The sequence below is a fragment of the Gekko japonicus genome, unplaced genomic scaffold (genome assembly GCF_001447785.1).
Source record: "Gekko japonicus isolate JY-2015 unplaced genomic scaffold, Gekko_japonicus_V1.1 scaffold892, whole genome shotgun sequence".
NCBI classification, from domain to species: domain Eukaryota; kingdom Metazoa; phylum Chordata; class Lepidosauria; order Squamata; family Gekkonidae; genus Gekko; species Gekko japonicus.
The window spans coordinates 87,209-104,432 of NW_015174869.1; the positions used below are offsets into that span (position 1 = coordinate 87,209).

Consider the following 17,224-nt stretch of genomic DNA (forward strand, 5'->3'; position numbering starts at 1 on the left):
AAAACGGGGCTTTTTTCCCATCACGGCCCCCCCCCCCCCAAAAAAAAGAAATAATTTGTGGATTAAATCTTGCCGCCCCCAAACAGACAGATTTCAAACTGCCAAATGAAGGTCTTTACCGGGTCCGGCATCGATCGACCTTATCTGCTTGCCCGTTTCCAAGTCCCAAATGCGGATGTGGGCGTCCAGAGAGCTGGAAGCCGCGATGGTTCCGGTGTGGCTGATATCCACCGAGACCACCCCCAGCTGATGGCCTTCCAAAGTCCACTTGAGGTCCAGTTTCTCATCGTTCCTTTTGCAAAAGTAACAGGAAATCATATTAAAAAGAAGAAGAAAAGAGGAGATTGGATTTATACCCCACCCTTCACTTGGAGTCTCAGAGCGGCTTACAAACTCCTTTCCCTTCCTCCCCCCACAACAGACACCCTGTGAGGTAGGCGGGGCTGAGAGAACTCTGACACAAACTGCTCTTTTTCAAGGACAGCTGTGCCAGAGCTTGTGACTGACCCAAGGTCACACCAGCAGGTGCAAGTGGAAGAGTGGGGAATCAAACCCGGTTCTCCCAGATTAGAATCCGCACACTTAACCACAACACCAAAGATGTAAGTGGGGGTTGTCTGCGGTCACGATACAGCCATCATCAAACCGTTCGCGTTCAGTTCTTCCCTAGTGCTCAATTGATTATGGTTTTCATTTCATCATCTCCCCCCCCCCCCCAATCCATGGATTTCAGACTTATTTTTTTAAAGGGTCAGACAAACGACCTATGATCTCTGGCTGGCTTTTAAAAATACAGGAATACTGTATAATGGATAAACTGTCAGATCTCTTGTTATAGAATGAAACAGAACCTTACACTTCAAAATTTGTGAAGCTATGGTTTCCAGTTCTAGAATACTTAGCATCTCGTAAAGAGTTTAAATCTACTTTAGATGCCATAAATGCTATATATTGATTTTTATTGCTCTTTATTATAATGTTACCTGTTGTTCCTTAGCATTTATCTAATCGTTCGCATTGTAGGGTGATTCCTGTTGTTAATTGTTTCTGTATTGTTTGTACTTCACTTGAAGGAGTTTTTTTTACTTTTTCTGTATCTATATTTATTTCAATAAAGTTTAATGACATTAAAAAAAAACAACCTCGTGCCCCCCCATGGAATTCAGACTTATTTTTTTAAAGGTGAGATTGTTACATACACATACCAGTCAAAGTTTCCGGCATGCGCACGCGATCCAGGGTTACATACGCATACCAGTCAAAGTTTCCGGCATGCGCACGCGATCCAGGGTTGGGTTATATTTATTTCATTTATATACCCTGCCTTTTCTCCCCAATGGAACCCGAAGCGGCTTACGCCTTCATCCCCCCCGCCATTTCCCCCACACAACAGCCCTGCGAGGTAGGGTCAGGCCGAGGACACGTGATCAGCCCAAGGTCGCCCAGCGAGCTTCCACGGAAGAAGTGGGAATTCGAACCCAGTTCTCCCAGATCCTAGTCCGACATTCCAGCCGTTACGCTTTGCTGGCTCTCAGTCTTAATGCTTATCTTATTATTATTATTATTATTATTATCATCATTATTGTATGGCCTTGTGTGTAGTATAAACAGGAGATTCTAAGATTCTGACAGCCCAAAAAATTTAATTGCAACGCTATTGTTGGTAGCTAAAAAAGTAAGTGCCTCTCATTGGAAGGCCTCCCAGCTACGTGGGGTGAATGAGTGGTATGTGTGTCTGTGGGACTATTTAATTTTTGATAATCTAGCGGGTGTTGAGAGGTGAAATGAGTATCCTATGGTTGAGTCAAGCTTCCTGAATAAGCAGTACCCAGTACTGGAAAAACGTCTAAAGAATGTGGATTCCCCGTATTCCTTTAGCAATCATTGTTATTTCAGATTTATTTCATTCATGTAACAATTAAGTTTTGTATAAGGTAGTACTGAAGTCTGCCTAGTAGTATAGGTTGTTTTTTTTTTTAATTGCCTGGCATCCTGAAGTTCTAGCTCTTTTTGCGTTATGTACCACTAGGTGGCGAGCTAGACTTATTATTTTTGGGGCTGAGAGAGCTCCAAAAGAGCTGTAACTGACCCAAGGTCACCCAGCTGGCTTCATGTGGAGGAGTGCGGACTCAAACTCGGTTCTCCAGACCGGAGTCCGTCGCTCTTCAACCACTCCACCACACTGGCTCCCATTCTTACCTTAAGACTGCAGAGACAGGGGCGCGCAAATCCCCACCTTCCAAGGGCTTCCACCAACCTCTTTACATTCGCAGAACTCACCATTTCCAGACTTTCACCAGGTCATCCAAGGAGCCGGAGATCACCGTCTCTGAACCGTCGTTTCGGTTTTTGCCCCAGGTGACTGACCAGATGGCATCGTCGTGCGCTGGGAAAGGACACAAACGTTGGCAAGAAAGAACGAGGGGCTCTGACCAAAACGGAACGCATTTAACTACCCTAATTTTGTCTTGTCTTGTACACAGAGATAAGAAACACAATTAAAATGGGGGGGGGGCTTTTTCGGAAAAGGAGCGGACCTTGGCGCATCTATTAGCCTGGATGCCATCTTGACCGCCCTCACGGGGGACTCTCCCAAGTCTCTGGGTCAACGGTGGGGTTCACCCCAAGGGGCACCCGTGTTACGAGGTTCTGCCTCCGTACTGGCCGCCCCGCCAAGAAGAGAAACGAAACATTTATATATTTTATTCTATTTATATCCTGCCCTCCCCGCAAGTGGGCTCAGGCCGGGGTTACCGGCCATGCTCCCTCTGAGCTGTGGAGTCCTGTGAGCAGAAGTCCTGCTTTGTGAGCGACCGGCATGAAAGTTGTGAGCCAGCCATTTGGCGGCTGCATCCATTGTAGTCTGCCGGGGAGCCCTCCGTCCCGAGGGGAGACAGAAATGTGTGAGCCGGAGGCTAAAAAACGGTGAGCTGGCTCACACTAAACTCAGCTTAGAGGGAACACTGGTGACAATAAAACAATCGGGCATCACAGAGATTACAGAATTAAAATTGTTAAAGTTAATGACACCAGCGTAAGATATGGCCTTGGTAGTGACGCTACGATATACTTCGGAGTTGTGTGGCGATGCTGACCACTAGACACAAAGCCAGGGCTACTGGCAGTGCTCCCTCTCAGCCGAGTGAGTGTGAGCCAGCTCACCGTTTTTTAGCCTCAGGCTCACACATTTTTTTTGTCTTCGCTCGGGAAGGAGGGCTCCAGGGCAAACTGATTTATGCCGCGGCCAGATCACTCACAACTTCAATGCCAGTCGCTCACAAAGTAGAATCTTCGCTCACAAGACTCCACAGCTTACAGGAAGCATTGGCTACCGGTAGGGGAGGCCGAGAGATGGAAGGATTTGGACGCCCGCCCCCTCAACCAAAAGCCCAGCGGGACGGCTCCATCTTACAAGCCCTGCGAAATCGCAGTGGATCCCGCAGGGCCCTGATCTCAGTTGGTAGCTTGTTCCGCCAGCCTGGGGCCGGGAAGGTTCTGCCTCTAGTTGAAGTTAGTCGGACGTCATTCGGGCCAGGGACAACCAGGAGGTGCTGGTCCATTGAGCGCAAGGCTCTACGGGGCACAGATGGGGAGAAAAACGTCGCGAAACAGAGGTGTGTTTGCCAATACGAGCATCGACCCTAGCCCACATGATACTAATTCCCAGGGGTCATTTCCTGCAGGAGCACACAGGAGCGGAGCTCCGTCAGTAAAGAGCCCAGGGGGGCGGGCACATGCAACAAGCCCCGCCCCCTGCTCCCAGCAGCCCTGGGCCATGAGGAGCAAGAAGCAGCCAGGTAAGTTGCAGTGGGTGTTGCCTTCTGACACACTTCCGGCGATGTCAGGGGGTATGGCATATGCAAATAAGTTATCCTAATGAGTTATGCTAATGAGCTCCTGCACCTCTTTTCCTACGGAATGACCCCTGCTAATACCGTTGCGGCCCAATTCCCAATCAGACATACCACGTTTCTCACTGGGCTTCAGGAAATCTCTGGGACGAGAGTGTGAGAGTGTTTAAGACAGGGGTTCCCTAACGTGGTGCCCAAAAAGTGTTTTTAGAAAATGGGCCAGGTGGGGCTTTGGCCCGGCAGGGCTTCTCACGGCCCGCTGGAGATTTTTATTAGTTGCGCAGATTTTAAAAAATGTCACTTTGGCGGCAGCTGCTACCACACCACAAGGATCTTCACTGCCACCACACTGCGGCCATTTTATGGCTCACTCCGCCTCCTGCGGCAGCCATTTTGTGGCTGCACCCTTCACGCCATGCCAGAATTCCAGAGGTGCCCACAAGGTTCGCAAAGGTTGGGAACCCCTGGTTTAAGACATTCTCGCCCAGCTTTGAGCTCCAATTTTCCAGGAGAAAAGAAGCCTAAAAGCATTTGATCTTTTTTAAAAAAGAGAGGTTCCCCCCTCCCTCCCAATTTGGATGTCACAGGCAAACAAGCTGGGCCCGCTTCACAAGGGCAACTCTTCACATCTACGATGCGAGGAAAGAGAGATTTCCAACGAGATGCGAAGCCATAAGAACAGGAAGCCCTCCTCACCTTGTTCTTGCTTGAACAGAATACTGTACTGAAAAGGGAGGAAAAAGGACTGTTATAAAGTAAGGGATGGGTATTCAGATGTTATGTTATCAAACAAGATCTGCAAATCCTCCACTCCTTAACCCGAATTTGAAATGTTAACAACAGCGGGTAACATTCAGAAAAAACTTGGTCGCTATTCTGGCAAGAAAATTGGATCAAGAAAAGGGGGGGGGGAGTTTCCAGAACATACATAACTGACAAAGACCTTAACCGATCAGCAGAGTCACACACAGATTTTCCGACCAAACACAATTTCACTGATAATTCTGTTTTCCTGTAGCATCATTTAAACCAGTGACATTGCCAGGTCAGAAGGAAGGCTTTCATTCAATTCTACAGAAGCACAGAGGATCCAGGTCTGCTTGCCATTCCGTTCTGCTTGCACACATTCTGCTTGCACACACTGACATACAGCCAGGCAGCACAGCAGACGGGGAGGAGGGGGTTGTTCTTGTGTTTTGGGAAATGATGTGGGGGGGCAAGTGAGGAGTAAGACAAATGCCCACTTGGTCCCTCTCCCCACCAGCTGCCAGCAAAACAACAACTGGGATCGCGGCGGATATCGATACAAGAGAGAGTGGTGAAAACCCTGAACAAGCAAATATCATAAATAATTAACTTTAAAATAAACTGTAAGTTAAATGAAACACAACAATTTGTGAGTCTATTATAATCCAATTACATACAAATCTATTAGGTAAAGGTTTCCCTCACTCAAAAGCCAGTCAAATCCAACTCTAGGGATGCGGTGCTCATCTCCGTTTCCAAGCTGAAGAGCCAGCGCTGTCCGAAGACGTTTCCGTGGTCATGTGGCCAGCAAGACTAGACGCCGAGGCGCACGGAACGCTGTTACCTTCCCACCGAAGCGGTACCTATTTATCTACTTGCAGTTTCTTGCTTTCGAACTGCTAGGTTGGCGGGAGCTGGGGCCAGAGACGGGAGCTCACCCCGTCAGAAGGCACTCAGATCTCGAACTGCTGAACTACCAACCTTCCGGTCTGCAGCTCAGCGTCTTAACCACTGAGCCACCGCAGCACATATAATACAAAACCCCATCCTGAATATGAATAATATCCAAAGCTGGCATCAATATTAAGTATCTCTAGGTTCACCTTGACCGAAGAAAACTTAAATAAGAGCCCTCATGCCGGGCTGAGATTCATTATTTTTACGGCCCAGCATGAGGACACTTATTTAAGTTTTCTTCGGTCGAGGTGGACCTAGAGACACTTAATACTGACGCAAACTTTGGATATTGTTCATATTCTGGATGGGAGTGTGTATTATATGTGTGTAATAAATTTATGTTTGATTATAGGTAAAGGTAACGCAACAGTGGCCACAGGATTGGAAAAGATCAGTATACATTCCAATCCCAAAGAAGGGCAACGCCAAGAAATGTTCAAACTATCGCACAATTGCACTCATATCACACGCTAGCAAGGTCATGCTCAAGATCCTACAAGCTAGGCTTCAACAGTACGTGGATAGAGAACTACCAGAAGTACAAGCGGGGTTTCGAAGAGGTAGAGGAACTAGAGATCAAATTGCCAACATTCGCTGGATTATGGAGAAAGCAAGAGAGTACCAGAAAAATATCTACTTCTGCTTCATTGACTATGCTAAAGCTTTTGACTGTGTGGATCACAACAAACTATGGCAGGTCCTTAAAGAGATGGGAGTACCAGACCACCTCACATGTCTCTTGAGAAACCTGTATAAGGGTCAAGAAGCGACAGTTAGAACCGGATATGGAACAACTGATTGGTTCAGCATAGGAAAAGGAGTACCTGTATAAGGGTCAAGAAGCGACAGTTAGAACCGGATATGGAACAACTGATTGGTTCAGCATAGGAAAAGGAGTACGACAAGGATGTATATTGTCGCCTTGCTTATTTAATATATATGCAGAGTACATCATGCGAAATGCTGGCCTGGATGAATCACAAGCGGGAATTAAGATTGCTGGGGAAAAGATCAACAACCTCAGATATGCAGATGATACCACTCTAATGGCTGAAAGTGAAGAGGATCTAAAGAGCCTCTTGCTCAGAGTAAAAGAGGAGAGCGCAAAAGTGGGCTTGAAGCTCAACATCAAAAAAACTAAGATCATGGCATCCGGCCCCATCACTCCTTGGCAAATAGAAGGGGAAGCTGTGGAAGTAGTGACAGACTTCACGTTCCTGGGATCCCAGATCACCGCAGACTGTGACTGCAGCCATGAAATTAAAAGACGCCTGCTCCTTGGGAGGAAAGCGATGGCGAACCTAAACAGCATGATAAAAAGTAGAGACATCACCCTGCCAACAAAAGTCCGCATGGTCAAAGCAATGGTATTCCCAGTAGTCATGTATGGCTGTGAGAGTTGGACTATAAGGAAGGCCGAGCGCCGAAGAATAGATTCTTTTGAACTATGGTGCTGGAGAAGACTCTTGAGAGTCCCTTGGACTGCAAGAAGAACAAATCAGTCAATCCTCAAAGAAATCAACCCTGACTGTTCCCTGGAAGGCCAGATAATGAAACTGAAGCTCAAATACTTTGGCCACCAAATGAGAAGGGAGCACTCACTGGAGAAGACCCTGATGCTTGGAAAGATTGAAGGTCAAAGAAGACGGGGACGGCAAAGGATGAGATGGTTAGACAGTGTCACTGGGGCTTTGGAAGCAGAAGAGAAGAGATTGGATTTATACCCCGCCCTTCACTACCCAAAGGTGTCTCAGAGCGGCTGACAAACTCCTTTCCCTCCCCCTCCCCACAACAGACACCCTGTGAGGCAGGCGGGGCTGAGAGAGCTCTGATTGAGACTGCTCTTTTTCAAGGACAGCTCTTATCAGAACTAGGGCTTGCCCAAGGTCATCCAGCCAGGTGCATGTGGAGGAGTGGGGAATCAAACCCGGTCTTCCCAGATTAGAGTCTGCGCACTTAACCACTACGCCAAACCGGCACTTAACCACGACACCAAACTGGAAGATGTCTAAAGCCACCTCTGCCTCTAGCAGGTGCAGATTTCTGGTACCTGCCCCTTTAGACACAAGCGCGAGGATTCAGAGATAAGAACCTCTTTCGCATGTATTATCTGCACCCAGAGATAAAGCGTCCTCAGATTGCCCAAGGCATGCCTTTGCTCACTGCCTGAGAACTTTAATGGTCTTCTTCTACCTGCTTGAACTTTGGTAGAGAACACCAGAACACACATGAAGCTGCCTGGTACTGACTCAGACATTTGGTCTATCAGGGTCAGTATTGTCTACTCAGACTAGCAGCAGCTCTCCAGGGTCTTGGGTTGAGGTCCTTCCCATCACCTACTGCCTGGTCCTTTTAACTGGAGATGGTGGGGATTGAACCTGGGACCTTCTGCATGCCCAGGAAAGGCTCTACCCCTGAGCCAGGGTCTCAGGTCCAGGTCTTTCCCATCACCTGCTGCCTGGTCCTTTTAACTGGAGACGCCGGGGATTGAACCTGGGACCTTCTGCATGCCCAGCAAAGGCTCTACCCCTGAGCCAGGGTCTCAGGCAGAGGTCTTTCCCATCACCTCCTGCCTGGTCCTTTTTAACTGGAGATGCCAGGGATTGAACCTGGGACCTTCTGCATGCCAAGCAGAGGCTCTACCCCTGAGCCAGGGTCTCAGGCAGAGGTCTTTCCCATCACCTACTGCCTGGTCCTTTTTAACTGGAGATGCCAGGGATTGAACCTGGGACCTTCTGCATGCCAAGCAGAGGCTCTACCCCTGAGCCACAACCCCTCCCCCAAGATCCCTTGGTTGAGGGACACAAATAATTTCATCCCAATTGGACAGGAAAGGGGAGGCAGGTAAAGACAGAGTTGTGCTTTCTACTGAAATAAATGAAAACAAACACGTGCAACCAGTTTTAAGAAAAGTTCTGAAAGCGGGGTGGGAAAATGTGCACGCATCCCTATAACAAAGTGCTAAACATGAATTGGGGAAACTAAGCCGTGGCTCTGGAGTGCTCACCTGTGTCGTCATTTCTTCATAGAGACCAAACCGGTACAGAAATGCTCTGAGGAGGAAAAAGAGGTTTGGTTTAGAAACCAGACGACTTAGAAACAGTCCCGGTTCGGTTGAGTCTCCCAGTCTGCAGCTGAGATACAAAAAGACAGACTCGTAAGGAGCCTTGCAAAACACATTCCATATTTAAATAAAAAATGAAAAAAATAGACAGCATTGTAAAGCTGGAAGCCAAAAATGAGAGATAACAGGAGGAAGTGGCAACCCAACAACAACATCTGTGACAAAAATAACGAAGAGTCGATAAAGATATGTTGCAGAATCATTTACTGTAGTAATTCCGTAGCAGCTTAGTAAGGCTAGCAGAGAATGACTCTCCTAGGAGGAAAAGGGGACAGAAGGACAACAGCCCTCATTGAAGACTTTCTCCAAATCTCTTAGTTTGCATGTGATCTTTAATTAATGAACATAAGAACATAAGAGATGCCAATGTTGGAGCAGGCCAAAGGCCCATCCAGTCCAACACTCTGTATCACAGTGGTCAGAAATACCAGTGCCATCAGGAGGTCCAGCAGTGGGGCCAGGACATTAGAAGACCTCCCACTGTTGACCCCCCACACACAAGCACCAAGAAGACAGAGCATCACTTGCCCCAGAGTCCCTATCTATACCTTGTGGCTAATAGCCACTGATGGACCTCTGCTCCATATGCTTATCTAATTCCCTTTTGAAGCCGTCCATGCCTGTAGCCGCCACACTTCCTGTGGCACTGAATTGCAAGTGTTAACCACTCTTTGGGTGAAGAAGTACTTCCTCTTATCCATTCTAACCTGACCACTCAGCAATTTCATGGAGTGCCCACGAGTTTTATTTTTTTCCCCCAGCACCATCCCATAACAGCCAGCTTCTTCTTGACTATCAGAGAATCAGCAGTTGAAACAGAAATGTTGGGTGGGGGGGGCTTTGTTTGGTTTTGATGGAGTGAAAGTTCAGTGGATGACACAATACCCAGGATTCAAAGAAGTGTACAGCTGGTTCTGCATGCCCCAGGTGGCTTTGATCTGATTTCTTTTTAAAAGACAGGGTTGTCACTGCCAAATGGAGACAAGGAAAACAACGTAAGTTGCTTTGAGTCCCCGCTGGGGAGAATGCTGGGGTATAAATGAAGCGAATAACTAAATGGGGACCCAACGCGCCTTATGTCGTTTCTCTCTCCATTTTATCCACACAACAACTTTGTGGGGTAGGCTGAGAGCGTGTGACTGGCCTAAGGACACCCAGCAAGCTTCCTGGGTCTCCCCGATCCTAATTCGACCCTCTAACCACCACACCACATCGCCAAACATTACGAATAGAAATAAAGGCACAGGCTTTCATGTTTAATTAGTAGTGCCCTGACTATTTCCATTACTGTCGCCTTCACTGTTGTAACTGTTTGGTGTAGTGATTAAGAGCAGCGGACGCTAACCTGGAGAACTGGGTTTGATTCCCCACTCCGTCACATGCAGCCAGCAGGGTGACCTTGGATCAGTCACGGGTCTCTCAGAGCTCTCTCAGCCCCACCTACCTCACAAGCAGTGTTCCCTCTGAGCTGAGTGAGTGTGAGCTAGCTCACGGTTTTTTAGCCTCCGGCTCAGACATTTTTGTCTCAGCTCAGGAAGGAGGGCTCCAGAGCAAACTAATTGATTCAGCAGCGAAATCGCTGACTCACAACTTTAATGCCAGTAGCTCACAAAGCAGAATTTTTGCTCACAAGACTCTACGGCTTAGAGGGAGCACTGCTCACAAGGTGTCTGTTGTGGGAAGAGCAAAGGAAAGAGATTAGAGTAGAATAACATCTAAACACTTCACGGGGAATAACATCGAAGCACTTTCATTTGAAAGCATTTCATTCGTTTGATTCTTAACTGCCGCCAGTATTGTGTAATTTTGTAATGTACTAATTTAAATGTTGTGTTTTAATTTTGTGTTATTTATGCTTTCATTCTGTATTGTTGTACTTGCTGTTGGAAGCCGCCCTGAGCCTGCTTTGCGGGGAGGGCGGGGTATAAATTTGACTTGTTGTTGTTCAGTCGCACAGTCAAGTCCGACTCTTCGCGACCCCATGGACCAGATCCCGCCAGGCCTTCCTGTCTTCTGCTGTCCTCTGAAGTTTGCTATAAATTTGACTATAAATAAATAAATAAATAAATAAGGTTCCCAGCTCCACCAGGTGGGGCTGGAAGTTCTCCCAGGACTACAGCTGGTCTCCAGACCAACGTTCCCTCTAAGCTGAGTGTGAGCTAGCTCACAGTTTTTTAGCCTCCAGCTCACAGATTTTTGTCTTTGCTCAGGGAGGGACGGCTCCAGAGCAAACTAATTTATGCAGTAGCTGAATCGCTCGCTCACACGTTTAATGCCAGTAGTTTACAAAGTAGAATTTTTGCTCACAAGACTCCACAGCTTAGTGGAACATTGCTCCAGACCACAGAGACCAGTTCCCCCAGAGGAAATGGCAGCTCCGGAGAGCAGATCTTATGGCATCACATCCCAACTGAGGTATCTCCCTGTCTCAGACTCCAAAATGTCACAAAGCACAACCCCCAAATCTCCAGAAATTTCCAAAGCCGGAGTTGGCAACCCCTACTTCCAACCACTGTTCCCTCTAAGCTGAGTTAGTGTGAGCTAGCTCACAGTTTTTTAGCTTCCAGCTCACACATCAGGGAGGATGGCTCTAGAGCAAACTAATTTATCCACCAGCCAAATCCCTCACTCACAACTTTAATGCCAGTAGCTCACAAAGTAGAATTTTTGCTCACAAGACTACACAGCTTAGAGGGAACACTGCTTCCAACCACCCTCCTCAAACACCAGTGCAGAAAAGAGCATTTTGTCAGGTCCATCTTCTCTCTCTCTCCCTGGCGGCTAGCTAAACTTTACCCACCCGCATTTAAAAAACCGATCATTTAATAATGATGATGAGAACAATAACAACAGCCCCTCCAGGGAGGAAGGAGAAGATAGTAAGGTTGCCAGCTCCAGGTTGGAAATTCCTGGAGGTTTGGGGGTTGAACCTAGGGAGGGCAGGGGGCTCAGTAGGGCATAATGCCATAGGGAGTCCACCCTCCAATGCAGCCATTTTCTCCACAGGAACTGATCTCTGTCGCCGGGCAATGAGCAGGAATTCCGGGAGATCTCCAGGTCCCACCTGGAAGCCGTGGAAACTCGAGCTGCAGTGTTAGAAGCGTCAAACGACAAATATATACACTGCAAAAACCTTTTTTATAAGTTAAAGTGTTCTATATGTTCCATCTTATAAAGTGCATTGTGTATTATTCATGATATTCTAAAACAGGTACATATATATATATTCATTACATGCAATAGCAACAATAATAATCAGTTTGTACAACCTAATAGCTACCAGTCAATTTACATTCTTCTTACACAATCAATTGACTGGTAGTTATTACATTGTGAAAAGGTAAAGGTAAAGGTTCCCTTAAGCTAGGCTTGCAGTGCTCATCTCCGTTTCCAAGCCGAAGAGCCAGCGCTGTCCGAAGACGTTTCCGTGGTCATGTTATTAGATTGCACAAACTGATTATTATTGTTGATGTTGCATGTAATGCATACATACCTGTTTTAGAATATTATGAATAATGCACAATGCACTTTATAAGATGGAAAATATAGAACTTATTTATATAAAAGAAAAGGTTTTGCAGGGTATATATTTGTTGTTTGACCCACCTGGAAGCTGGCAACAGAAACAGCGTCTGGAAACAGGGAAGCCCTGCTGTTGCTATGGAGACGCGGCCTGCTACGCCAAGCCAGGCCCGAACCCTCCCCAGGCGGCCGTTTCGCCTTCTACCCCCTCGTCCTTCTCCCGGCCAGGAGCCCAACTCACCACCGCCCGCTCCCAAGGCTGCCGCCAACGCTCTTCTTTCTGAACTCAAAAAAGCGACGGCGCCTTTTGATGACGAAACGCTCCACCACCGAGATACCAGGCTAGAGTGCCCCTCGAGTCGCAGAGTCCCGCTGGACGACGGAGTCTCCGGGACACTTTGCTGCCACCTGGTGGCGGGGAGAGGAGGCGCAGTTGTTGCTTGGCTCGTTCTCGCTGCGCTTGGATTGGCGCGTGGGAAAAAGAAGCGATTTTGGAGAAAGAAAAGGATTTTACGGCTTTCTCTCCTCGTCCGTTTTGTTTATAACATGCATTTATCATCTCAGGAGTGGTCCCTTCCCCCTTTCCGGATCATTTAATCCGGATTACACTCCCTCTGCTTCAGTTGTTGAATCCAGATCGATTCTTTATCCTCTTTTTCTCCCGTTAAATCCTCTGGCCTATGTGATTCTTTGCTCCAGATAATTTAAATGCAAATTATAGTCTTTATTTTCCGATTATTCCATACCCTAGGCGTCTGTATTCAGACTAAATACCTTCTCATGTTCTATTCCACATGACTGCATCTGGGCTGAAATGCTCCATCTGCAAATTCTTTACAACATTCCTTTTCTTTATTTTTTAAAATTCCCTTATTGAAAATTTGTGAACCCGTCTTTCCCCCAGAAAACTGGGACCCAAGGTGGGTCTGCATTGAAGGAGATCATCTGGATTAAATTTTTCTATCTGCCGCGTCTTTACTCCACTTAATCCGGATTTCCTTGGCCTGTTTCCTCCAGATTACTTGATACAAGCTAAACTCCTTGCACTCCCATTCCGCACACCCCATTACTTAATCTGGATTTAATTCCATGGCCCCTTTTCTTCTCTTAGTCCAAATAAAAGTGTTTATCCTCTGCTTCTCTATGCCTCCTGGCTAACGGAACTCTAAATTAAAGGTCTCCCTTGCTCGACAACCAGTGGAATCCGACTCTAGGGGGCGGTGCTCATCTCCGTTTCCAAGCCGAAGAGCCAGCGCTGTCCGAAGACGTCTCTAATCACACACTAATACATTCAAACCAACAGGCCTCCCACTCCAAACAGGTGCCATTTGAATCCAATGGGATCTACTCCCAAATATTATTGATGTTTGTGTGTGTCTAAACTGTAAAATCCCATTGGACTGCATGGGATTTCTGATGCCTCCAATAAGTGCTTGTCTGATCCCCACCTCTGTTGGCAGAGTTGAGGAAATGATCCAATCCACATAGGGTTGCCAGATCTGATTCAGGCACTATCTGGGGACTTTGGGGGTGGAGCCAGGAGACTTTGGGGGTGGAGCCAGAAGCAAGGATGTGACGTCACTTTTATGATGTCACTAGGCGATTGAACGCCGAAGGGAGTTCTGGCTGTCACATTTGAAGGGACCGCATTCCTTTTAAATGCTTTCCCTCCGTTGGCAATAATGGATGATGGCAGCACCTTCTTTCAGGGCTCACAGGATTAGACTCCCTGGTCCAATCTTCAAAACAGGCACCACCACCTATGCTGAAAATCTGGTGCCTCTACCTCAAAAAACAGCCCCCCTAAAGGCCCAGATACCCACAGATTGATTCTCCATTATACCCTATGGGGACCGGTCTCCATAGGGTATAATGGAGAGCTCAGTGGCCATTCTCCCCCCCCACCACTACCACTTTCTGACAGCCCTGAAGCAGGGGGGGGCCCTCCAAACCGGGGGATCCCCTGCCTCCAACTGGGGATCGGCAACCCTAAATCCACCCTTTGGCGTTTGCTTTCATAGAATCTACTGCAACAGGATTTTGTAGAAAGACGACAACTGACCGCAGGCCGTTAATAGAACAGAGAGTCGTTCAGAACTTGAGCACTAACAAATCCAACACACAGCAGGGAGAGAAAACAAGAAGAGCTAGGCTGAACTGCAATAAACCTCAAACACTAGAGAATGCTTCACAGCTACACACAAGTGGGATAAACTACTCATTCAGCGATATTTACAGTAATTAGACTCTCTGCAGGCTGCTGGTTCTCCAACACACACACACAAGTTGCCAGTCTCCAGGCGGCAGCTGGAGATCTCCTGGAATTACAACCGGTCTCCAGGTTACGGAGATCAGTTCCCCTGGAGAAAATGAGTGCTTTGGAAGGTGGACTGTTGCATTCTACCCAGCTGACGTCCCTGTCCAAACTCCACTGTCCCCAGACTCCACCTCCAAATATCCAGAAATGTCCCAAACCAGGGGGGACAACCCTAGCGCCCCCCTCCCGGGGGAAAGCTCTTTTAAATTCTGACATATAGTTAACAAGAACAAACTATTTTCATAGTAAGGTAAAGCTTTCCCTTGCTCGAAAGCCAGTCGAATCCAACTCGAGCGATGCGGTTGTCATCTCTGTTTCCAAGCCGAAGAGCCAGCGCTGTCCGAAGACGTTTCCGTGGTCATGTGGTCGGCACGACTAGACACCGAGGCACACGGAATGCTGTTACCTTCCCACCAAAGCGGTACCTATTTATCTACTTGCAGTTTCTTGCTTTCGAACTGCTGGGTTGGCAGGAGCTGGGACCAGAGACAGGAGCTCACTCCGTCATGTGGCACTCGGGCCTCGAACTGCTGAACTGCCAATCTACCGGTCTGCAGTTCAGCGTCTTAACCACCTGAGCTGCCGCAGCCCTTTCATAGTACTTTCATAGTTTGTTGTTGTTGTTCAGTCGCACAGTCGCGTCCGACTCTTCGCGACCCCATGGAACAGATCACGCCAGGCCTTCCAGTCTTCCGCCATCCTCTGAAGTTTGCTCAACTTCATGTTCGTTGCATCTATAGTAGCATATTTCAAAAGAGACATCCGTTTCAGAATGCAACCAAAACTTCTAACGTTGTCACAGCCTTTCTTTTTTGCCTCAGGTTCAATCCCCGGCATCTCCAGTTAAAAGGACCGGGTAGGAGGCGATGTGAAAGACCACACCCTGAGAACCTGGAGAGCCATGGCCAGTCTGAGCAGATAATATTGAGCCTGATGGATCAAGGGGCTGATTCAGTATATGGCAGCTTCGTGAGGATGGGCCGTGGTTCAGTGGTGGAGCATCTGCTTGGCATGCGGAAGGTCCCAGGTTCAATCCCCAGCATCTCCAGTTAAAAGGACCAGGCAGGAGGGGATGGGAAAGACCTCCGCCTGAGACCCTGGAGAGCTGTCAAGAGGGGCTGTGGCTCAGTGGAAGAGCCTCTGCTTGGCATGCAGAAGGACCCAGTTTCAATCCCCGGCATCTCCAGTTAAAAGGACCGGGTAGGAGGCGATGTGAAAGACCACACCCTGAGAACCTGGAGAGCCATGGCCAGTCTGAGCAGATAATATTGAGCCTGATGGATCAAGGGGCTGATTCAGTATATGGCAGCTTCGTGAGGATGGGCCGTGGTTCAGTGGTGGAGCATCTGCTTGGCATGCGGAAGGTCCCAGGTTCAATCCCCAGCATCTCCAGTTAAAAGGACCAGGCAGGAGGGGATGGGAAAGACCTCCGCCTGAGACCCTGGAGAGCTGTCAAGAGGGGCTGTGGCTCAGTGGAAGAGCCTCTGCTTGGCATGCAGAAGGACCCAGTTTCAATCCCCGGCATCTCCAGTTAAAAAGGACCAGGCAGGAGGTGATGGGAAAGACCTCCGCCTGAGACCCTGGAGAGCGGCTGCCAGTCTGAGTAGACAATACTGACCTTGGTAGACCAAGGGTCTGATTCAGGAGAAGGAAGATTCATGTGTATTCACACTGGGAAACAAGCTGGTCTAGATGGACGAATCTGGTCTGATCCGGCACGGCTCCTCTCATGTTCTTACTGCCCCCCTCCCAATTTTGTTTATTCATAAAGATATTTGTAGCCCACCACATAATTTGTTGTGGGGGCTCATTGTCCAGTAAAAAAATACACAGCGGCCATTTTAACCAATGCAAGATATACAACATACACAGTCGCGCTGGAAATAAACAGTACGGATAACGCAAGCCAACAAACCCAAACCAGAATGAACCCAAACAAACCCTGGCTTTAAAACCTTGTTATTTCGTCCACGGGAAAGAACGACATGAATTCCATTAAAGAGGACAGGAGGGTACCTAAAGTTCACCGGTTACTTCTCAGCTTTTAATGCAAGAAGCAGGTTCAGGCGGTTTTAGGTCTCTCAGCTTTTTAGAATTCCCCAGGCAGTCTTAAATAAAAAAAACCACACCAGACTTTGCCTGCCTGTTTTTTGTTGTTTTTTTTGCAATGCATCAGCACCCTTTCTGAGAACCAGGGAGAAACGGGGTCACAGGCATTAGCAACTTCTCCCAATCTACTGCAGTGTGGAGACCTTGGTCTCCCTCAGAGAACACTTGAAGGACTCCGTGCCAAGATACCCACATCAACAGATACTTGCATCATAACCTGGCATGCTAGAGTCCATAAGAACACAAGAAGAGCCCTGCTGGATCAGACCAGGGGTCCATCTAGTCCAGCATCCCGTCTCACACAGGGGCCAACCAGTTCCTCTGGAGGGCCAACAACAGGGCAGAGGGGCAGAGGCCTTCCCCTGAGGTTGCCTCCTGGCTCTGAGATCCAGAGGATTCGTGCTTCTGAAGGTGGAGGTTGCCCTCGGTTCAGAGGCTGGCTTATTAGTTCCCTGAAATACATGCTGGGAATCATGTAAGTCTAGGGTTGCCAACCTCCAGGTAATGCCGGGTGATCCTTACCTACAATTAAAACACACAATATGAAATCACAAGCCATAGGCCTGGCAACTCCAGCTGGGGGGGGGGGGGATCGGT

General features: G+C 47.9%; 1 protein-coding gene across 1 annotated transcript in view; it reads right to left on the reverse strand.

The window, feature by feature from the left end:
- The window catches only part of WDR61 (WD repeat domain 61), a 26,456-nt gene extending 13,952 nt beyond the window's left edge, over positions 1 to 12,504 (reverse strand). The window contains exons 1-5 of the mRNA XM_015424783.1: positions 12,443 to 12,504; positions 8,563 to 8,608; positions 4,548 to 4,575; positions 2,281 to 2,386; positions 120 to 292 (exon numbers count right to left, since the gene is read on the reverse strand). Of these exons, the coding sequence (XP_015280269.1) occupies positions 120 to 292; positions 2,281 to 2,386; positions 4,548 to 4,575; positions 8,563 to 8,574 (319 nt within the window). The 5' untranslated portion in view covers positions 8,575 to 8,608; positions 12,443 to 12,504. The remainder of the gene's footprint in view (positions 1 to 119; positions 293 to 2,280; positions 2,387 to 4,547; positions 4,576 to 8,562; positions 8,609 to 12,442) is intronic.
- Between the last annotated feature and the right edge of the window lie 4,720 nt (positions 12,505 to 17,224).